Source organism: Heteronotia binoei, chromosome 11, assembly GCF_032191835.1.
Source record: "Heteronotia binoei isolate CCM8104 ecotype False Entrance Well chromosome 11, APGP_CSIRO_Hbin_v1, whole genome shotgun sequence".
Classification (NCBI taxonomy): Eukaryota; Metazoa; Chordata; class Lepidosauria; order Squamata; family Gekkonidae; genus Heteronotia; species Heteronotia binoei.
Window position 1 is genome coordinate 83,810,488 of NC_083233.1, and position 23,254 is coordinate 83,833,741.

The 23,254-nt window shown below is 48.7% G+C and overlaps 1 protein-coding gene across 1 annotated transcript in view; it reads left to right on the forward strand.

Annotated features, from left to right (window-relative positions):
* The window catches only part of KIAA1671 (KIAA1671 ortholog), a 127,726-nt gene that overhangs the window by 15,200 nt on the left and 89,272 nt on the right, over positions 1–23,254 (forward strand). The window contains exons 2-4 of the mRNA XM_060249843.1: positions 13,488–13,636; positions 14,563–16,288; positions 20,882–20,975. Coding sequence (XP_060105826.1) covers positions 14,616–16,288; positions 20,882–20,975 — 1,767 coding nt within the window. The 5' untranslated portion in view covers positions 13,488–13,636; positions 14,563–14,615. The remainder of the gene's footprint in view (positions 1–13,487; positions 13,637–14,562; positions 16,289–20,881; positions 20,976–23,254) is intronic.

Below are 23,254 nucleotides of genomic sequence, written 5' to 3' on the forward strand. Positions count from 1 at the left end.
GCATAACAAGTTTGGAAATAAACACATTCGCAGAGTAGCAAGGCAAAAAACTGGTATCTTGAATAAAACTGCTGATCTTAAAGGTGCTTTTGTATTTCTCCCCTGCTCTTGAGGCAACTGAGCAAAGCAGCCTCTCCTCACTTTTTTCCTCTTTCCCCCTCCCTCTTTCCCATCTTTGATTGAGAGAGCTCTAGCTGTGCAAGGCTCTCTCAATCGCACAGCAGAGCTACAGAGCCAAGCTCCTCCATTGGCTGAGACTCCTCCTCCCTTGGAGAAAAGGGAGGGGGAAATGGGCAGAGGCTCCTTGGCTACATTGCATGAGAGAAATACCAGGAAGCAGCAGAGGGAGAAGGAAGCAAAGGACAACCACTTGCTAGCGGGACTGATAGATGCCCTGTGGGGGGCCAGATCAGGATTGTGGGCCTCACATTTGACACTCCTGCTTCAAGGGCATTCTAAAACTTTAGTTTTATTATGCTACAACAGGCTAGCACAGCTACCCCTTTGCAGTGGTCTCTTCTTTTGCCAGTCCTTTCCATATTGTTAGCCTTAATTGCAAGACTGTTGGGCACTGCTAGTTGCTGAAATGCAAGGGGATGCTCCACCTGCTCCTTTGCAGCTCTTTCGTCTTGAAGGTGGTTTTCCGTTGTGTCCTTGGTGGCCTCGCTGAGGGGGTGCTTGAGCCACTTCTGTGAATTGTGTCTTTTTGAAATGAGTGATGTACTGGCCTGGCGTTCAGGTGCTCCTCCAGAGAACTTCCTCTCGATGCGTCTCTCATTTTTCACAGTTCTAAGGGCTGCTTGAAAGGATTTCTGTTACAGTCATGGTTTTCATCCTTTTTCTTAAAAAAAAAAATCATGCAGATCATTTGCTTGTGACAAGAGGGATTCACCTCTGTGTACCCAAGCATTTCAAACGTTTTATTTCCTTCTTTAAGCTACGTGTTATCTACATAGGCATGTGTGGCAATGGGCTGGTATTTTGTGCACTTCCTGGCAAGGCTGGCTTAAAGTGGGAGAGAATTGTCTGTTGAACCTCTGTGCCCTGAGTGTCTCACCTGGAACAATAAATGTTATCTCATATCCTGTCTTGGCAGAAGTCCCTCTCCCTCTCCCTTTAAGGCCCCCCTTGCAGGCCCTGCTCTCTGTGCCTCCCACCACCATGGTGAGGCGATTGGTGATCAGAGACTGGGCCTTTTTAGGGGTGGCACCTCACCTGGGGAATGCCCTCCCCATTGAGGCTTGCCTGGCACCTACCATACTGTCTACTTAGACTGGTAGCGGCTCTCCAGCTGAGGTTTTTCACGCCTACTTGCCTGGACCCTTTTTAGTTGGAGATGCCGGGGATTGAACCTGGGACCTTCTGCTTACCAAGCAGATGCTCTACCCCTGAGCCACGATCCCTCCCATACATATGAACCTATGAAGCTGCCTTCTACTGAATCAGACCCTCTTTGGTCCATCAAAGTCAGTCTTGTCTACTCAGACTGGCAGCGGCTCTCCAGGGTCTCAAGCTGAGGTTTTTCACATCTATTTGCCTGGACCCTTTTTAGTTGGAGATGCCGGGGATTGAACCTGGGACCTTCTGCTTACCAAGCAGATGCTCTACCACTGAGCCACCATCCCTCTCAAACTCCAGCACGTCTCTCAGGTTGATCTGCATCTGAGACCCCCTTCTGTGGAACACCTGCAGTGTTCTGAGGTGAGGCGTGTTCTGCTGCCTCCTGCCCTCCCTCCGCATTTCCTTCTTATTTCCACTGCCATGAAAGGCTCTTGCCTTGGACTTCTTACTTTGATCCAAAGAATGAACAAGCTCAGCTCTGTGTGCTGTTCTTTATGTCCAGCAACTGCAGTCTCCCTGTGGCTCTGGGGCAGAGACGTGCTTGGCATGCAGAAGGCCCTGGGCTCAATCCCCAGCACCTCCAGTTACAAGGACAATTTAAGATATAATGTAAAAGTGCTCTGCCTGACAGCTGTTGCCAGTCTGGGTAGAACCTGGATGGGTCAAGGAGAGCCTAATTCAGTAGAAGGCCTCTCTCTCTCCCTCCCTCCCTCTCTCTCTCTGATAGCCTCAAGCATTGTTGTGCTATTTATTGATTTATTTTATTAGGCTTATATCCTGCCCTACCTCACAAGTGGGCTCAGGGCGGTTACAACATATAGGAAGCATAATAACATTTAAACATATAATCTAAAAACCAAATTTAAAAACATCAGGAACAAGATGGCTGCTGCAACAAACAACTTCACGCAATCCAGGTGCTAGATGTGCTAGATGATAATTAGCAGCGCCTTATTTCTACCGTTCCTTCTTTACAGTCCTGGGGCAGAATCACGTGGGGCACTGAGGCAGGTGCTGTGAGCAGATTACAAGTGGCAAAGGACTTTTTTTTGGCCACTGTGTGACACAGAGTGTTGGACTGGGTGGACCATTTGCCTGATCCAACATGGCTTCTCTTATGTTCTTATGTGACACAAAGTGTTGGACTGGAGGGGCCACTGGCCTGATCCAACAGGGCTTCTCTGATGTTCTTATGTGACACAGAGTGTTGGACTTGAGGGGCCACTGGCCTGATCCAACAGGGCTTCTCTTCTGTTCTTATGTGACACAGAGTGTTGGACTGGATGGGCCATTGGCCTGATCCAACATGGCTTCTCTTATGTGACACAGAGTGTTGGACTGGAGGGGCCACTGGCCTGATCCAACAGGGCTTCTCTGATGTTCTTATGTGACACAGAGTGTTGGACTTGAGGGGCCACTGGCCTGATTCAACAGGGCTTCTCTTCTGTTCTTATGTGACACAGAGTGTTGGACTGGATGGGCCATTGGCCTGATCCAACATGGCTTCTCTTATGTTCTTATGTGACACAGAGTGTTGAACTGGAGGGGCCACTGGCCTGATCCAACAGGGCTTCTCTTATGTTCTTATGTGACACAGAGTGTTGAACTGGAGGGGCCACTGGCCTGATCCAACAGGGCTTCTCTGATGTTCTTATGTGAAACAGAGTGTTGGACTGGATGGTCAATTGACCTGATCCAGCAGGGCTTCTCTTGTGTTCTTATGTGACACAGAGTGTGGACTGGGTGGGCCATTGGCCTGATCCAACATGGTTTCTCTTATGTTCTTATGTGACACAGAGTGTTGGACTGGTTGGGCCATTGGCCTTATCCAACATGGCTTCTCTTATGTGACACAGAGTGTTGGACTGGGTGGGCCATTGGCCTTATCCAACATGGCTTCTCTTATGTGACACAGAGTGTTGGACTGGTTGGGCCATTGGCCTTATCCAACATGGCTTCTCTTATGTGACACAGAGTGTTGGACTGGGTGGGCCATTGGACTTATCCAACATGGATTTTCTTATGTTCTTATGTGACACAGAGTGCTGGACTGGAGGGGCCATTGGCCTCATCCAACAGGGCTTATCTTATGTTCTTATGTGATGCAGAATGTTGGACTGGAGGGGCCACTGGCCTGATCCAACATGGCTTCTCTTATGTTCTTATGACCACATCGAAGTCCTCTATTGGATGAACCGGGGCATGAACCGGTGGTGTCAAGGGGTTGTCAGGTATGTGTGAAAGCTGCTGCTTTCCCCACTTGCTCTCTGGGTCTGGTCTTGCTCCTGGCGTGCCTGGCAGCGTCTCTCTGGCTGTGAGGATGATGGTCTCTTCATCTGACTCAGTTTGGCAGTTCTTTTTTTTTTTTGGTAGGAAAAAACCCCTGGCATCACCACTGTTTCACACAAACCTTTTTTGTAGGAAAAGCCCTGTAGGAACGTATTTGCATATTAGGCCACACCCCTGATACCATGCCAGCTGGAACTGCGTTCCTGTGCATTCCTGCTTAATAAAGCCCTGGTTCTTAAGCTCTTATGGTGGGTGGGAGGGAGAGAGCACAGGCCTAACTATCTGCTAGAGAGAGCAAACAAGGAACTCTCATTCTCTTCAGTTTTACCTCTAGCTTGCCACAGGCCTATGCTGGATGAGTATTCCCCGTCTGGTATGTTTACTTCTGGGCTTTTCTTTCTTTTTTTATACTCTGAAGTCTGTAATTATTTCAAGCTTCAGATAAAAGTGAGGAAGGGTGCAGATTGTAGTGTTGAGTTGATTGCAGAGTCCAGAATTGCACGTGCAGAAAAAGCAGAGCAAAGCTCAACGTGTGCTGGAGAAACTTCAGCTGACTCAGAGCTGTTCTGCTGGGCTGGGCTGGGCTGGGATTCCTAAAACTTCTCCTGATCTGTCCATGTTTAAAAATCACAAATGTTGGGTGGAGCCCAGACTCTTCATTGTTTACCAAAGCATTCTGGGGCATGGGTGGATAGCTCTCCCTTGTGCAAAATATTGCGGTTGGTAAGTTTTGGGGATTTTTGGCCTTTGTATGAAAAAAACATCGTATGTGTGTCTATTAACCCTTTCTTCATTTGTTGCTTTTATCCTGGATGTTTCTTTATTGCTCTTTCAAGTTGCATTTGGGCTAGATAACGCTGGGCGATTGCCCACTCTCTGTACCTGGGCTTTGATTATAGCTTTGGAATTTGGTTGAAGCAGAGGCAAAATATAGGCAGAATAGGGTTGCCAATCCCCAGGTGGGGGCAGGGGATCCCCCAGTTTGGAGGCCCTCCCCCCCGCTTCAGGGTCGTCAGAAAGCGGGGGGGGGGGAGGGAAATGTCTGCTGGGAACTCTATTATTCCCTATGGAGATTTATTACATAGAAAATAATGGAGAATTGATCCGCGGGTATCTGGGGATCTGGGGGGTGCTGTTTTTTGAGGTAGAGGCACTAAATTTTCAGTACAGCATCTAGTGCCTCTCCCCAAAATACCCCCCAAGTTTCAAAACGATTGGACCAGGGGGTCCAATTCTATGAGTCCCAAAAGAAGGTGCCCCTACCCTTCATTATTTCCTGTGGAAGGAAGGCATTGAAAAGATGTCCGTCCCTTTAAATGTGATGGCCGGAACTCCCTTTGGAGTTCAATTATGCTTGTCACACCCTTGCTTTTGGCTCCACCTCTTAATGTCTCCTGGCTCCACCCCCAAAGTCCCCAGATATTTCTTAAATTGGACTTGGCAACCCTAAGGCAGAAGCTGGGAAATCAGTACCTTTCCATAGGAGAAATCATGGCAATTGTAATTCTGGTGCAGCTAGCAGGCCACAAATAATTTCAGGCGGCAGGAGGCATTGCCTGCTGGGAAGTCGAGAGGGCGACCATGAGGCCTCCTTGGCGGAGGGAAGGAGGGATGGAAAGCGAAGAGGGGGAGCTCTCCTGGGAGGGAGGGAGGGATGGCTGCATCTGCATTCTTTGCTTGTATGTCTCTGTAGTGAGGCTTGAGGCACATCTCACTGGGAGGAGAGAGCACAGCCTCACTCCGGTGGAGACGGTGGTGTACGGAGGAGGAAGAAGAAAATGGGAGAGGCACGTTTTTGTGGGAGGGAAGCTGGGGGGCGTTCTCTGTGTTGTGGAGAGAGTTGGGGCCTGGGTTTCACATTGCATAAACCGCTGGAAGTGATACCGGGGCACCTTCTGTCAGCTTCACCTGGTGTGCCATCTGTGGCATCTCCTGGGCAGAAGTGTTCTTGCCACTGCGATGCGTGCTCTGGTTACATCTAGTTACATTACGTACTGAATAAAACTTGGTTGGTCTTAAAGGTGAAGCTTGACTCCTGCTTTGTTTAACTAGTTACATCTAGGTTATACTACTGCAGTGGGGCAGTCTCAGAGTTTATCCAGAAGCTGCACTTGGGACAGAACTCAAGTCTTGCTCCAGTTACACTGGGTCCCACTTTGCTTCTGGGCCCAATTCAAGGCGCTGGTATTGACCTTAGAAGTCCTATATGACTTGGGGCCAACCAGTGTTCCCTCTAAGCTGCAGTCTTGTGAGCAAAAATTCTACTTTGTGAGCTCCTGGCATTAAAGTGGTGACCTACTGTATAAATTAGTGTGCTCTGGGGTCATCCTTTCTGAGCTAAGACAGAAATGTATGAGCTGGAGGCTAAAAATGTGTGAGCTGGCTCACGCTAACTCAGTATAGAGGGAGCACCCGGCCAGCATACCTTAAGAACTGCCTGCTCTCCTATGAACCCCTCTGACAGCCACAGTCCCCTTCAGGGCCCTGCACTGGGTGCCCCTCGGGCCTTCTGGGGTCAGGCAGATGGCACCGGAGAGAGGGGCTTTCTCAGCCATGGCACCAAAACTGTGGGATTCGCATCCCAAGGAGATTTGCCTGTCCCCTATCGTCGTCTTGATCAGTGGGTGAAAGCTTTTCTGGTCTGTTCAGCATTTTCTTACTGGTTCTGTATCCCATTGATGGGTTTTGTGTGTTCACATAAGAGAAGCCATGTTGGATCAGGCCATTGGCCCATCCAGTCCAACACTCTGTGTCACTCAGTGGCCAAAAAAGCCCCAAGTGCCATCAGGATGTCCACCAGTGGGACCAGGGCACTAGAAGCCCTCCCACTGTGCCCCCCCCAAGCACCAAGAATACAGAGCATCACTTCCCTAGACAGAGTTCCAACAATACGCTGTGGCTAAGAGCCACTGATGGACCTCTGCTCCAGATGTTTATCCAATCCCCTCTTGAAGCTGGCTATGCTTGCAGCCGCCACCACCTCCTGTGGCAGTGGATTCCATGTGTGAATCATCCTTTGGGTGAAGAAGTACTTCCTTTTATCCGTTCTAACCCGACTGCTCAGCAATCTCATTTAGTGGCCACAAGTTCTTGTATTGTGAGAAAGGAAGAAAAGTACTTCTTTCTCTATCCCATGCATAATCTTGTAAACTTCTATCATGTCACCCCTCAGTTGACGTTTCTCCAAGAGTTTCACCTGAAGAGCCTCCAAGCTTAAGAGCCTCCCAAAAAGAGCCCCAAGCATTTTAACCTTTCTTCATCGGAAAAGTGTTCCAACCCTTTAATCATTCCAGTTGTCCTTTTTTGCACTTTTTCCAGTGCTATAATATCTCTTTTGAGCAGAATTGTACACAGTATTTCAAATGAGACTGCACCATCGATTTATACATTGGCATTATGATACTGGCTGATTTGTTTTCAGTTCCCTTCCTAATAATTCCCAGCATAGCATTGACCTTTTTTATTGATATATATAATCTTAAAGTTGTTGTTTGAATGGCTGTTGCCTAAGTAGGGTGGAAAGGGAGGCATAAAAATGGTTGGAATAATAACAGCAAGAGCAGCAGCAGCAGCAATAAGAAGCTCACAGCAGAGAATGTATATAAGGGTTCAGGGACCTCCCTTCCAACTTGTACCTGATGAAGGGAGCTTTCATTCTCAAAAGCTCATCTTTAAGCCAAACAAAGCACATCGTTGAAATGAATAAAACCAAGTTAATTTTTTAAATGGTGACAACATAGGGCAGGAAGGAGGCATTGCTGAGGGACTGCCAGATGAACCAAAAATGTCTTCACCTGTTGGCGGACAAAGGCCACAGAAGGGGGGGGGGCAAGTGAGTCTCTCTGGAGAGAGAGCTCTAGAGTTTGGTGGGGCCATGAGCAAGAAGGCCCTGGGGGTTGCCTAGTCTCATAGGATGGGGCGCCCTGAAGCAGGAGTGGTCGACTGGGTGCCTGGGAGTAGGCAGTTGTTGAGGCCGGCTAAGCAACAGGAAGCTTCAGAATGACATACAAGATGTTAAGATGCATAGACAGTGAGGAATCCCAGGTTCTTTTTTTCAGCCCTGGGGGGTTTAAATGGTCTTGAATTTGATAATAAATTCTAATTCAGCAGGTTTGGCCTAAGGCAGAAGAGTCAAGTGATGCAGAACTAACCTTTAAAACAGCAGGTGTGCGGAAACCTGTGGGTGATCCTTTTAATCTTCCAGGGCATCCCGTGACTGATCTCCATGCTGCTGTTCTCAGGCAAGCCAGCTTCAAAGGGAGAATTCACTTGTTGGCTTAATTACTGACTCAGAATATCTTGCATTTCCTTTTGTAACTTCCTATTGTATCTGTTTATCCTGCACTAGATTTTACGTTAATCCTACTTTGCATCTCTTGTAAGAGTTGCAGGTGGCTCTCGCCCTCACTGGCTTTTATTAATTTTATTTAGATCTTGTTTTAAACCAGCCTCTCTTCGTGAACCACCAACACCTTTCTGTTTTGAATATAAAAGCACAGGTCTACTTAATATGCACTCCAATGCATGTAATGAAGTGAGCTCTAACTCACAAAAGCTTCTGCTAGAACAAATTGTGTCAGTCTCTTAAGATGCCACTGGGTGTCTGGCTTGTTTCGGCTAGCCTGGTTCCCCATCTGGAGTTGTCTCCAGAGCACTGCAGCTGGTGATCAGGCTGTCTTGGGGAGGGACGGTGGCTTAGCGGTAGGGCAGCTGCTTGGTAAGCAGAAGGCCCCAGGTTCAACCCCGGCATCTCCAACTAAAAAGACTCCAGGCAAGTAGGTGTGAAAAATCTCAGCTTGAGACCCTGGAGAGCCGCTGCCAGTCTGAGAAGACACGACTGACCTTGATGGACCCAGGGGGGTCTGATTCAGTAGAAGGCAGCTTCATATGTTCATATATATGGGAGGGATCGTGGCTCAGTGGCAGAGCATCTGCTTGGTGAGCAGAAGGTCCCAGGTTCAACCCCCGGCATCTCCAATTAAAAAGGGTCCAGGCAAATAGGCGTGAAAAACCTCAGCTTGAGACCCTGGAGAGCCACTGCCAGTCTGAGTAGACAATACTGACTTTGATGGACCCAGAGGGGTCTGATTCAGTAGAAGGCAGCTTCATATGTTCATATGTCTTCCACAGGAGACCAACAAGACTTTGGGGAGAGAAGCTTCCCAGAATCAGTGCTGCTGCCTTAATGGACTTTTGAAAGTTTGTAAACCCCCCCCCCCCCAAAAAAAAAATCTTGTCTCTCAGGTGCTACTGGACTTGAATCTCACCTTTCTGCTTCAGACCAACATGGTTGAAACTTCCCATGACAACGTCTCCCTCCCTGGGTGTCTGGAGTCAGTTTGCTGCCACTGGCCGGGGGCGAGGGGGGCTGTTTGGGTTGTCTTGGCCATCTGGGTGCCAGCCTGGTATTCGGAGCGTAGCTTGGAGGGTGCAGCCAATACCAGAAAAAGGATTCTTGGTTGGGGTTGAACATTTCCGGCATTCCCGTTGTGTTTTGCGGTCACAGTAACAGCCTCTGGGGCTTTTAGGAAAGGATATAATCAGCTGTGAGATGCCACAAACCAGCAAGTCTGAGGGCAGAACTAGGGAAAGGGACTTGGATTCAGTGCAAATGTAAACTGTCTTCTTGGATGTTTGGAGACATCTCCTTTTCAGCTGGGAGAATACCGAAACTTCTGTCTGGATTACATCATATAGGAATCAGTTTTCCTTCTGCCAAAGAGCAAAAGTGGCACAGATTGCGTTACAGGCTTCAAGTAAGGGGAGTCTGTGGAGTCCTTTCTTTCCCCCTCATTCACCCATTGAAGAAGAACTGGAACTCAAAATGAGTCCAAAGCTCAACCCCTTTGAAGCAGCAGCAGCAGCAGCAGTGTCTGGGTGGGCCGTTAAGGAAATAACTTGCTTTCTTCAACTTTGAGGTTTTTGCTTTGCTTCTTGCTTTGAGGATTCATTTTTCCAATTAAACAACAAACTGTTCTTGGGTACTTTCTCTCCTCCTACTTGCTGGCTGTTCTTTCACCAGAGTGGTTAGCTGGGCACCTTCACTCAGTAGCCATCTCTTCCTTTTCTGTGGGGTTTAGCTAGGTCTTCACAAAGTGCCGTGGGAAGAGGGCAAACCCTTTGATTTTTGAGAGCAATGTCTGTCTTGTGCATGCAGCAGTGTTGCATGAGTGCTGAGCTGAGCAGAAGCAAAGGCTTTGGGAATTAACCTGCACCCTCCATATCACCTGCCTCAGTGCTGGTGGCTGTCACACAGTTCCCAGCAGCCTCACATGAATGCATTTCCCAGTAAGGCTTTTTAATGGCTTTATAATGTTTAACCCAAGAAATCTCTTTACCTGAGTCCCGTGTTTGTGTTTGCGGGGGCAGCGTTTTGGTGTGGCTTGAGACTGTCTTGGAATGAGTCACGCAACACACTCTGCTGGCCAGCTAAGTATTTGCAATTTCACTGTGAGTTAAACTCCATGCTTGCTGAGTTCCTAGTTTAAGATGGACACCTCAGTTTTGGTGATCAGGTTTTGTTGGAGCAGGCTGGTTGGATGGAATCGGACAGGCCTTTCCCCCAAGAGCGGAGTGGAAAGCAGCCTGGTGACATGGCGTTAAAGTCACTGAAATGGCTATTGATAGGTTGGCCGGACTGCATTAAGAGGCTGGGATATTGGTCTCTGGGTAGGCAGAGGTTGTATTGTCTTCATGTGTAAACTAGGTTTCACTCCAGTTCCATGGGGGTCAGCATCAAATCGTGGACCCTGGAACAGCATGTGGAGCTCAAGGAGTATCCCAAGTGCTGTTTTCCTTGTCCTCGGTGTCTGGGTGATCAGGCATCTGGGACTTTCCTGTCTTTGTTGACCATGAAGTTCTCATTTCTAAGATTTTATTTCCTTGGAATTGTGTAGTGGTTAAGTGTGTGGACTCTTACCTGGGAGAACCGGGTTTGATTCCCCACTCCTCCACTTGCAGCTGCTGGAATGGCCTTGGGTCCGTCATATCTCTGGCAGAACTGTCCTTGAAAGGGCTGCTTCTGTCAGAGCTCTCTCAGCCCCACTTACCTCACAGGGTGTCTGTTGTGGGGGGCGGGGGGGAAGGTAAAGGAGATTGTGACTGTTCTGATTTAGAGTATGGGGTGGGATATAAATCCAGTATCATCATCTTCTTCCATAGGCAATTAACACATTTTACCACACTGCTGTTTTAGTCTTGCATCAAAAGATACAGGTGGATGTGTCCTCTGTTGCACTGGCAGCTGCAGAGTTTGAAAACCTGTTTTCCAGGCGGGCCATGCAACCTTCAGAGAGCAGTCAGAGGAAGAGAGCTGAAAGCTTCCCTTGAGATACGCTGTCCCTCACACACAACAGCAAGGCTTTCCGGCCCCTTGCTCTGTGCTGTGAGGCCTTGCTCTGTGCTGTGAGGCATGTGAGCGAAAGTGCTGCTTATTCATCTAAGCAGGTTATTGGAGCAGGCAAGTGCCCACTGTATGGCACTGGTGCCCCCGGAACAGTCTGCCTTGTGAGTAGATTTGGCTGGGCGAGTTGTGCTGCAGAATGCGCCCCCCTTGCGATAAACCTCTAAACTTCTAGAGCCGGGCTGGAAGACAAGGAACAGAGTAATCAGGGCAGGCAATCCACGGCAGGCCTGCAGCCGTTGCCTGGGAACCAGTTCTGTGCGGTGATCCTGGGTGGAGCGTTCTGAATAGTTTCCCGCTGCTGATCCCAGGTCCCAGCCGCCGGGCTGGGAACAAAGGGCAGAGTTCACGAGGAGTGCCGTCCTACCTGCACGTGTGCCATTGTGCGCCCGGTTTGAGCTCGCCGGGAAGATGGACTAGAAAAGGTCAGGAAAAAGCATCTGTACGGAGAGCCATAGTGTGGGTGAAAAGACAAATGGAAAACACACTGAGAGCTCTTTGATTATGAAAGGGAAAAGAATGTTATCCGTATGGCCATACTTTCTGTGGTGGGCGTTTCTGCACTGGACAGAAAAACATCTTGCAGGGAGCAAAGTTCTAGTAACGGAAACAGCGTTGGATGCAGGGTGCTGTGTGTGTGTGTTTGTTTTAAGCCGCATAAGGCTGACAAACTAGATTATTGGGAGAGGCTACCAAGACAGAGGGGGGCCCTCTGCACTGTCTTTAAGACCTCCGCTGCGTCTCTTCACTTGGGTGTTTGGAGAGGGAGAGGATGTTTCCTGTGCGGATGGAAGGCCAGTGTGTTTAGGAAGCGCGTTTAGCATTCCATGATTCTAATACGATCTGCTTGAGAATTGATGTGCACCTGGTTTTCAGGGGCTCTGGGCCATTTGCGGTTCAGAGGATTCAAACTCTGCCGCATTTTAACTCTTTCGCTTTGCCCCACAAGTGCCCTGAGAGGCCCCATGTGCCTTAATGTCCTGTGGAGCCCCAGCGGCAGAGTGTGCGGGAGAGAGTCCCGGAGGCTGTGCTAGTAAGGCCTTTTTGAGCTTGTGGGTGCATTCGGACTTTGGAGGAAGCACGGTGGATGCAGCAGCAAAATGGTTCCCTGCAGGAGGTGGAGGTCACCACAAAATGATGGCCACTGCTGGTGGCAGTTGCTGCCAAAGCAGCATTTAAAAAACAAAAAACTGCATGGCCACTGAAAAACACCATGCTGGGCAAAAGTCCTAGCTGGCGTCACCCAGTTCCTAAAAACACTTGGTGGGCACCATGACGCCTGGAGGCCCCACACTGGGGGTCCTGGAGGGAGAGTGAGTGAATGAGTCAGTCTCTCCTCCCCTCCCTGAGCAAGGTGGAGAACAGGCCAGTTCAGCTTCTCACTTATTTTGGTTCTGAGCTACAGGTTGCTCTGGTAGCATTTTAATGTTGCTAAACTGAAAACATCCCCATTATGCTTAGCTACTGTCTGGCACTATAACACCTAGGCAGCCAAAGACATTTGCTCCTCTGCAGGGCATAAGTTCACTTTCTCCCATGGCCCTCGGTTTCCCTCCATGAGTTTAGAACTAGTGCGGCATTTGGGGGGCGGGGGGCGGGAGGGAAGCGCAGGTCCTGCTTTGGCCGGAGGCCTTTATGGAGTGATTCTTGCCTCTGTGGCCCCTGAGAGAGCACTGGCATTTCCGCCAGAAAATGAGATTTACGGATAAGCAAGTAAGTTACAGTAATCAAGATTAGGGAGCACACAGCCCACTTTATAACTGGGGATTGAGAGCATTCAAAGGTGTCAGCAGACCTCAGAGGAAAAACCTGGGAGCTATCCAGCTAACCCCACATCAGTCTTTGGCAGCTCCCGTATTAAAGATGGGTGTTTCTCTTGCTGAGGTTAAATTTCAGAGTTGCCTGTCGTCGTTGCATCAGCGTGCATTCCCAAAGAGAAGAAAAAGTCTTCATGTGTTGGGAGGGAAATGCGCTGGCTCTGCTCTTCACGAAGTATGCTGGGCGTCATCCCTTCCCCTCCCCGCTGCTCTCCCATGGGACCCTTGCACACTCTTAGCATGCTCTGTTCTTTGCACGTGTTACCTTTTTATACAGACTCTCATGCACGGGAATAAAAGTTGCAAGAATGAGCCAGCTTTTCACATTGATGTGAGAGATGTTGCCCAGGCGTCCACCTTTCCTGCTGCCCTCTAAACCTGTGTTTCTTGGAGGCAGCCCAAGTTCCTCCTTGGGTGGCAGCTCCTCGCCCTGCTGTGCTCCATGCACTTCCTGCCGCCACCCTGGCTCTGCCTGCCCTCTTTCCTGGGGCCCTTCTGCAGGCAGACAGAATCCCAAGGAGAGACCTGCTGGGGGTGAAGGCGAGCCAGGGGGTGGAGCGGTGCCCTTTGTGCTCTCAGTCACACAGGCTTGCTCAGCACCTTCCCTGGTCTCTGAAGGGTGTTTGTTTCATTCTCAGGAGCAGCATCCTGGTGGATTGGAGAGCCGCTGTTTCCTCTTGAGCCTCCCTTTGTGTCCCATGTGGGAAGGACGCTCCGTGGAATGGCTCCTGATTCGGCGTGCCTCTTTTCCCAGTGGCAAGGCAGTGGAAGGACCATGGAGACCAAGGTGAAGGGCATTGTGGGTAAAAGGTGTTCTTGATGTCCAGAACTTATTTGAACATTACCAAGTCCCTGCACGGAAAATGTTTGAAGAACCTGTTTCCTTAACTGTATGAATTTGGACAGCCACACTCCTCAGTGAACTGTGTGTTGGGAATCCTGCAGAAGTAGGTTATACATTCAGAAGAACAACTCAGCAGGGAAGTGTCGAAGTCTGACTCTCCAAGACAAGATGGTTATCTGAATCTGCCTTGAGAAGCCTGTAGTTTCCACATAGAACACCCCCCCCCTCCCACCAGGCAGCTAAAAGGAAACAGAAACAGTGTTCTTGACAAAGATGGTTCCAGCAGAGAAATTACTTATGAACCCCTTGATCACTAGTTCAGTCCTGCCCTCTCTGTTGTGTCTGTCTTTGGTTTGTTTAATCTATCAGTAGCCTGCCTCATCCTGAAGCTTATTTCGTTATTTTTATTCTTATTGTATGTAAAACATTTCTTAGCCGCCTTTCTTTCTTCCAGAGCTCAAGGTGGCCTTTCAACATAGATAAGACCCGTAAAATAAAATGCATTGTTGTGAGTGAATCTCATAATAAGCTATGCAGTGTGCATGCCTAGCAGCAAAAATGGCTCTTGCCCGCTGTTTTATTGCTTTTCTTGTTTTAATTATCGTTTTATTGTTTTAATATTGCATATTGTTTATTGTGTATTTTATGTTGTTAGCCACCTTGAGCCTGCATAGAATAGGCAGGATAGAAATATAGCGTAAATAAATAAATAAAAACCTGCTGGGCGAAGGCAGACAGGCATTCTGCTGTTCTGCATGGCCCTTTGCCCACTCCTGGCTCTCTGCTGAGGGCAGCTGATACGGTGACAAGTTATTTGCAGTCAAACTGTTGTGCTCAGTGATTAATGCTTAGCTTTGCTGTTTTGATAGCATCTTCTTCTTCTTCTTCTCCGTGGGATCATCTTAATTCCACTGGCAGTTTAATGAGAGCGATGGCAACACAAGTAGAAGTTGGCTCCGCCCTCCCTTCCTTGACCACACGAAGTGAACTCACGGGCGAAGTGAAACTGCGGCACACCTTTGCCAGCTCTCTCTCCAGTGTCAGCAACAAGCCCGGTGAACTCTCCACTTCTTTGTCACCGCTGATTCTGGAAGAGAGGAGCAAATTCGGAACCCCTTTGAGACCGGCCACCATGCCTCCTGTTGCTTCGAGACCGCGCCTGACTCCCAAACCATTTTCCCGGGAGAAGTCTTTCGATACTTTTTCGGTGGTGAGACCTCCCGTCACCATATTCAAACCAAGTAACGTTGCCCCCAACCCGCCCGTGTTTGCTAAAACCTTTGAAGATATGACAGCTACTAAGGGGTTAACTGGAAACGTTCCCCCACTGGTAGATCAAAAATTAATTGAAGACAAAAGCCCTAGTGAGCTAGTGCCAAATATGCCCTTTGATTCCAGTCCCCAGGCAAATACGGTCATCCTTTTTGAAACTGGGAAGTCAGAGAAGGGCAGGATGTTCACCCCAGAGAAGAGCCATCTTGGTTCACCTCAAATATGTGGCAGTTTGCAAGCGCCAGAGGGGCATCTGGCCCCGTCGAAGTCAGAGGTGTTCTGCAGAACAGCTGGAATTCACAGGCAGCTCTCTCTGTCCTCTGAATCCAGACCAGTCTCCTGGAATCCTTGTATATCTCTGGAAAAGAAAGACAACTTGACGGCTGCTTCTGAGGGGAAGGGGGAAGTTATGGAAAGGCAGCACAGCGCTAGCGTTAGCTCGGCTGATGAGGTGCAGCTCAGGCTGAAACAGAGGCCCGTGTCTGCTATCTTTCTGGAATCATTAAAGGATCAAAAGCCATGCTGCTTAGAAGTTTCAGATGAAAAATCTCTTCCCGAGAAGACTTGGGTTAGGAAACCGAGGCCACTCTCTATGGATCTTACAGCAAAATTTGAGAACAGAGACCTTTCTTCACAAAGGAAATCTTGTCCCACTGAGATCAAGGAGATGAACGTGAGCCCTGATCCCACCAAACAGGGTTCCGTCGCGCCATTCGAGAGGTGGACGAAGAATGAGACTGGGGCTTTGGGTAGAGCTGAGCCTTCAAAATCCACTTTGAAAAGTCCTGGCCCATTTGCCGGCTTTGCCAGTGTTCTGAACCCAAAGCCCTTCCCAAGTGAGGAGGCCTCTTCACACCAGGGCACTCAGAAGGACTTTCCCCACGTCTCTGCCAGGGACAGAAAATGCCTGTGGGAGTCCAGGCTCAGAAGGCACGAGGAACAAAATGCAAGTGAAATGGAGGCCGAAGCCACTGCAGAAAAAGTCCCGGAGCCATCCAGTGTCAAAGGCCAGTCAGTTAAAGAGAGGGCGGCATTAAGTCCGAAGGATCCAGGTGCAGCTAGAAAGAACTGCATGCACGGTTCAGACACTGAAAACCAGAGTTTGAGAGATGTTGAAAAGCCCATTGATGTGCCAGATAGATCAGCAAATGATGCAACTTCAGGGAATGTTGAATCTCAGCCGGAAAGCCCTGGGGAAGAAAGCAGAATTCTGAACATTCAGCAGAGAATCAAAGAACTAACCGCAGAAACTACAGATGCAAAGGCAGGAAGTCTACGCCTGTCGTTCCGGTCCCGGCCCCTTTCTGCAGACTTGACCAAACTGTGAGTTGTGGGAAAGTTTGACACAAACCTTCTACCTGAACAGTTCTTTATCAGGTTTTTCTTTAGTAGGTTTTCTGTGGTCTAATTACGATTTCCTTTGAGGCTTTTTTATTTTTTATTTTATTTTTAACACTTCAGTTGACACCTTAGTTGTCTGTGTCTTTGTGCATATCTAGAGGGAGAACTGATTAATGATGGTATTGGTGTTCTTTATTTAGAACAACGTTTGAGTCCAGTGGCACCCTTTAAGACCAACGGAGTTTTATTCTGGTTATAAGCTTTCATATGCATGCACATTTCTTCAGAAAGCTTCTACCTAGAATAAAACTTTGTTGGTCTTAAAGGTGCCATTGGACTCAAAGGCCTGTTATGCACAGGTGTTTCCCCTCACCTTTACCCTGCATGTCCGCCAGGTTTTCTTTGTTGTTCTGCACAAATTTTTCTCCTTTCAGCATTCAATTTGCTTTCTGGTTACTGTTTCGTTGGGTTTTCTGAGAGTGCCTTTGTGCCAATTTTCCCCTTGTTTTGCTTCCAAGCCAAAGGTAATTCAAAAGCAAAAACCTTGGATTCCCCACCCCCACCCCCCGGTCCCTTTGCCACTCCCCGAAGGTCACTCCCCTGCCCACACTGCGGTCGTTCTGTCCACTCTGCACCCTCCGCCTTGCAAGATCAAATTAGAGAATCACAAAGAGAAAACCATACAAATTTGCAAGGAAGGGTAAAAAATTAGCATTACTATGCAGTTGCGGTGCAGAGTGGTAAAGCTGTTGTACTGCAGTCCTAAGCTCTGCTCACGACCTGAGTTCCATCCCGGGAGAAGCTGGGTTCAGGTAGCCAGCTCAAGGATGACTCAGCCATTCATCCTTCCGAGGTCGGTAAAACGAGTTTCCAGCTTGCTGGGGGGAAAGTGTAGATGACTGGGCAAGGCAAGGGCAAACCACCCCGTAAAAAGTCTGCCGTGAAAACATTGTGAAAGCAACGTCACCTCGGAGTCGGAAACGACTGGTGCTTGCACAGGGAACTACCTTTATCTTTTTATGCTAGGACATTGGCTAAAATATTCCCCCCCCCCCTCCATTTTTTTTTTCAATTTAGTGGCCCAGGATTAAAAAACGCTCCAGAGCTTCTGCCAGAGGATTCCTCCCCCGTACAAAATGCAGCCCTGTGCAAAATGTGGTGGAGTTTACAAGATAATGCATGGGATGGAGAAAGTAGAGAAAGAAGTACTTTTCTCCCTTTCTCACAATACAAGAACTCGTGGGCATTCGATGAAATTGCTGAGCAGACAGGTTAAAACGGATAAAAGGAAGTACTTCTTCACCCAAAGGGTGATTAAAATGTGGAATTCACTGCCACAGGAGGTGGTGGCGGCCACAAGTATAGCCACCTTCAAGAGGGGTTTAGATAAAAATCTGGAGCAGAGGTCCATCAGTGGCTATTAGCCACAGTGTGTGTGTATATATAAAATTTTTTGCCACTGTGTGACACAGAGTGTTGGGCTGGATGGGCCGTTGGCCTGATCCAACATGGCTTCTCTTATGTTCTTATGGAGTTGCAGTTGACTTTGCACAGGCATGTGCACACACAGACACACATGCACATGTTCCAATGATCACAGCTTGCAATGTCAGCCAGTAGGTTCTGCCGTGCATTCTGTAGACTCAACATGTCCCCCCATATTATGAGATTGTGTGACTCTTTCCCAGTAGCTGATAACACAGCAGAGAATCCCTTAGTGCTCCACAATATGGCAACTGCCTGTCAGTTTCAACATTTCTCTCTCCGCCTCTCCCTCCCTCCCCCTTTGCCTTCCTTCCTTTCTGTTCCTTTTCATTCTACAAATTAAGGCTAAAATGTATACGTAAAACCCAAACCACAAGGATTTAAATGGAAAGTGTTTGCTGAGCACCTCTGCAATAGGGCAACTGCGTAAATTTAAAAAAAAAAATTGGACACAACCCCCCACTCATCACAAGTGACATTCCACCCCAATTTAGAAAAGTTTTTTTTTAAAACTGTAGCTGAAGCTGGAGGGAAAAGAATGGTGTGTTTTGAAATTAAATCAAGAGTTTCTGACTCAACATTAGGAAGAACTTCCTGAGAGCGGTTCCTCAGTGGAACAGGCTTCCTCCTCGGGAGGTGGTGGGCTCTCCTTCCTTGGAGGTTTTTAAGCAGAGCCTAGATGGCCACCTGACAGCAATGAAGATCCTGTGTATTTAGGGGGAGGGGTTTGTGAGTTTAGAGTGGTTCCTCAGTGGAACAGGCTTCCTCGGGAGGTGGTGGGCTCTCCTTCCTTGGAGGTTTTTAAACAGAGGCTAGATGGCCCTCTGACAGCAATGAGGATCCTGTGAATTGAGGGGGAGGTGTTTGTGAGTTTCCTGCCTTGGGCAGGGGGTTGGACTAGATGACCTTGGAGATCCCAATTCTAGGATTCTTCTCTGGAGGTTTTTCAACAGAGGCTAGATGGCCCTCTGACAGCAATGAGGATCCTGTGAATTGAGGGGGAGGTGTTTGTGAGTTTCCTGCCTTGTGCGAGGGGTTGGACTAGATGACCCTGGAGGTCCCTTCCAACTCTAGGATTCTACGATGGGCACAGAATCTGAAGTTAAGGCTAAAGGCTTCCTGCTCTGAAAACCTGCAGTAAGATGTGCCTGTGTAATGGGCCAAACTTTGTTCTGCTACTTCAGACCAACACAGTTACCCACCTGGGTCTTATTTAGAGTATATCCTAAAAGAGAAGGTGGTGGTGGTTGTGTTCTGCTGTCTGGCTGCAGCTGCCTTGTGGCAGCCCCACAGGGTTTCCAAAGCAAGAGATGCTTAGAGGTGATTTGCCGCTGCCTGCCTCTGTGTAGCAGCCCCAGCTTCTGGGAGGGTCTCCCATCTGAGTCCAGTCCAGGCTGAGCCTACTTAGCTTTTGAGGTCTGGCAAGATCAGGCTGGCTTGGGCCGTCCAGGGCAGGGTGAAATAATAACGTGCCCTCAAGTTACAGCCGACTTACAGCGGCCCCTCATGGGGTTTTGAAGGCAAGAGACGTTCAGAGGGGGTTGGCCGTTGCCTGCCTCTGCGTAGCAGCCCTGGTCTTCCTTGGTGACCTCCCATCCAATTACTGGCCGTGGCCGACCCAGCTTGGCTTTCAGGCCCTAACAAGGTCAGGGCTGCTTAGAAGAGGGAGCACTTGCAATAAAGCACAGAGTGTGGTCAAACTGCAGTCAACAGAAAGATTATAGCAAACTCATAATCAAAGCAACAAACGTACAGTAAAATTCAGTGAAAACTCAGAAGCAGCGTATTCAAAGGCGCAGTCCATAATGGCTTAAGAAGAGCAAAGGTGTCATGTAATAAGACACCTAAAAACAAAAGGAGCAGGATGCTAAACAAAGTTCCCTGTGCCTCAGAACTCTTTTCCGGTTGAGATAAGTTTGCAAGTGGTGCTGAAAGAGCCATTGAGCGGATCAGTCTTTGAGAGGCAGTCACCAACTTTGCCAGCCTCTCCTGCCAAAATGTGGCTGGGAATGCCTCTCACCTCCCCACAAACAGGGCAGGCTCCCCATTACAAGCTCAGAACTGGGGTGTGTGTGTGGTGGTGGTGGTGCTTGGTTCTTCCACATATGCAAAGTAGCTCCTGCTAGAAAGAAAACCCCGCTTCTGCTGAATCAGACCCTTGATCCATCAAAGTCGGACTCCTCCAGTCAGACCAGCAGCGGCTCTCCAGGGTCTCAGGAAGGGGTCTTTCACATCACTTACCGCCTGGTCCTTTTTAACTGGAGATGGTGCCAGGGATTGAGTGTGGAGCCTTTTGCATATCTCACAGATGCTCGACCACTGAGCCACAGCCCCTGTCCAGAGGAAGGCTAAGAAAGGGGGTTGGCTCTAAAAAGGAAAGGAAAGGTCCCCTGTGCAAGCACCAGTCATTTCCGACTCTGGGGTGACGTCGCATCACAACGTTTTCACCGCAGACTTTTAACAGGGCGGTTTGCCATTGCCTTCCCCAGTCATCTTCACTTCCCCCCCAGCAAGCTGGGTACTCATTTGACCGACCTCGGAAGGATGGAAGGCTGAGCCAACCTCGAGCCGGCTACCTGAAAACCCAGCTTCCACTGGGGATCGAACTCAGGTCGTGAGCAGAGCTTAGGATTGCAGTACTGCAGCCTTAACATTCTGCGCCACGGGGCTCTTACAGCTCTAAAAAAGGCCGTCTCAAATAGGGTCCAGGCCTGGGAAAGTGTGAGCAGGGTGAGATCCATGGGCACATTAGCAAGGCTGAAACCAGGGCCTTGGAATAAGGGAAAGTATGGCTGTTAAAAGGGTCTGATCCTGTATATCTGTTCTGCCAGTTTGGCCTTTTCTGCAGGAGAAAGGAGCCCGGCTGTGTCTCAAGAGGCTCAGCTTATGAGGGGGGAAGACTCTTTGAGCGGCAGGAAACTGTTGTCAGATGGCATTTGTGGGGTCCAAATCGTATGAGAAGCCTACAGTTTTGGTAGCGTGTGCAGTCAAATGCTGCACTTCTGGTGTAGAGGATGGAGCTGTCAAGTGGGAGGCTGTGAAGCTCTCCATAAATCTAAAAAAAGAATTGTGTGATTCTTTGCTTGACAGGTTTTCAAGCCACATCACTGCCGGCGAACTGAAGGCTGAGAAACTGGCCGAGCTGAACAAGAAGCCAGCAAACAAAACGCAGGAGAGTCCAGAGGTGAGAGAGCCTGGTGAATCGGGGCCTTTTGACAAACCGAATCCTATTTAGGTGTCATGTAGGGCTCTGCTGACCCAGGTGGCCGTACAAGAAATGGGCCGGCTGCAGTTTAAGGACAACCTAATCCTAATAAGCTTAGATGGCTAATCCCTTTGCTGAACGAGACAGTGCCGGGAAATTGTATGCAGGATCCGTGGTTACTTTGTTCACGTGTTTTAATCATAAAAAAACAATCTCTCATTTAGTTAACTAGTGTCCCAAATGCATGTTCTCCTCCCACATACCTCCTATGGTTTACTTTTGTTTGTTCTAACCACTATACCCTTAATTAATTATCTCCAGATACGGCACGGAGACTGCAGGGAGTCCCAAAACCTGGTTTTGTTCAATTTGTAGGAACATTTGATTCCTAAAGAAGTCTTGCTATGTAAATAAAGAGGGCTGTTTGACTTGTAGGGGGTACACAAATGTGTATAAGCATTTGTGAGGGTATATAAGGTCATGTACAGGAGCCCCATGGTGCAGAGTGGTCAGCTGCAGTCCAAGCTCTGCTCATGACCTGAGCTCAATCCTGGCAGAAGCTGGGTTCAGGTAGCCAGCTCAAGGTTGACTCAGCCTTCCATCCTTCCAAGGTCGGTCAAATGACTTCCCAGCTTGCTGGGGGGGGAAGTGTAGAGGACTGGGGAAGGCAATGGCAAACCACCCTGTAAAAACTGTGAAAACATCGTGATGCAATGTCACCTCAGAGTTGGAAATGACTGGTGCTTGCACAGGGGACTGCCTTTACCTTTATAGGGTCATGTAAATAAGGCACACACTGGCTTTAGGTATCTGATGGAGAAAGCTCTGACTCTCGAAAGATCACATGCCCTGAAGATCTGGTTGCTCCTGGAGGTGCTGCTGGACTTGAATCTCGCTCTGGTGCGCAGTTCTGTGGATCTGAGGCCCAGTAGTCCAGTAAACTTAATGGAAGGTTCCTATGGCTCAAGATGTACCCAGGACTTCAGGACTTCAGGAGGGCTTGCGGTTCAGTGACAGAGGATCTGGGTTGCATGCATTTTTTGTGGAAAGGTAGCGGGTGATGTGAAATCCCTTTGGACTTAACAAATGGAACACATGGAGAATAAGAAGAGATTGGATTTATACCCCACCCTTCACTACCGAAAGGAGTCTCAGAGGGGCTTACAATCTCCTTTCCCTTCCTCTCCCCACACAACAGACACCCAGTGAGGTAGGTGGGACTGAGAGAGCTCTCACAGAAGCTGCCCTTTAAAGGACAGCTCTGCGAGAGCTATGGCTGACCCAAGGCCATTCCAACAGCTGCAAGTGAAGGAGTGGGGAATCAAACCTGGTTCTCCCAGATGAGAGTCCACATACTTAACCACTACACCAAACTGGCTGTCCTTCAAAGTTGCCTTGTATGAACATAAGAACATAAGAGAAGCCATGTTGGATCAGGCCAATGACCCATTCAGTCCAACACTCTGTACACATAGTCATCAAAAAACCCCAGGTGCCATCAGGAGGTCCATCAATGGGGCCAGGAGACTAGAAGTCCTCACACTGTTGCCCCTCTCAGGCACCAAGAATACAGAGCATCACTTGCCCCAGACAGAGAGTTCCAACAACACACTGTGGCTAATAGCTACTGATGGACCTCTGCTCCATGTGTTGATCCAATCCCCTCTTGAAGCTGGCAATGCTTGTAGCTGCCACCACCTCCTCTGTTAGTGAATTCCACTTAATCACCCTTTGGGTGAAGAAGTACTTCCTTTTATCCATCTAACCCGACTGCTCAGCAATTTCATTGAGTGCCCACAAGTTCTTGTATTGTGGGAAACTGAATTAGACTATTGGTCTATGAAAGTCAGTATTGTCTGCTCAGACTGGCAGCAGCTCTCTGGGGTCTTTCATATCCCCTACCGCCTGGTTTTATTAACTGGAGATGCTGAGGATTGAACCTGGGACTTTCTGCATGCCAAGCAGAGGCTCTACCACTAAGCCATGGCCCCTCCCTTTCTCTGCCAAGACGATGCAGGGGTATTAGTAACCTGGGTAGACCAGTGATCTGACTCAGTGGAAGTCAACTTCGTGTTCTCAGGACCTTGCAACGCCCTGATCAGTTACACCACACTGTGGAGAGAAATCACAAGTGCTCTGGCTGGAGACTTAAACACTTGGAAATGTTGATGCTATTAAGAAACAGGCTGTTTACGGGGAGAACAACAGAAGGAGGCACAATATTTACTTCCTTATAAAAGAAATATATTTTACTGCTC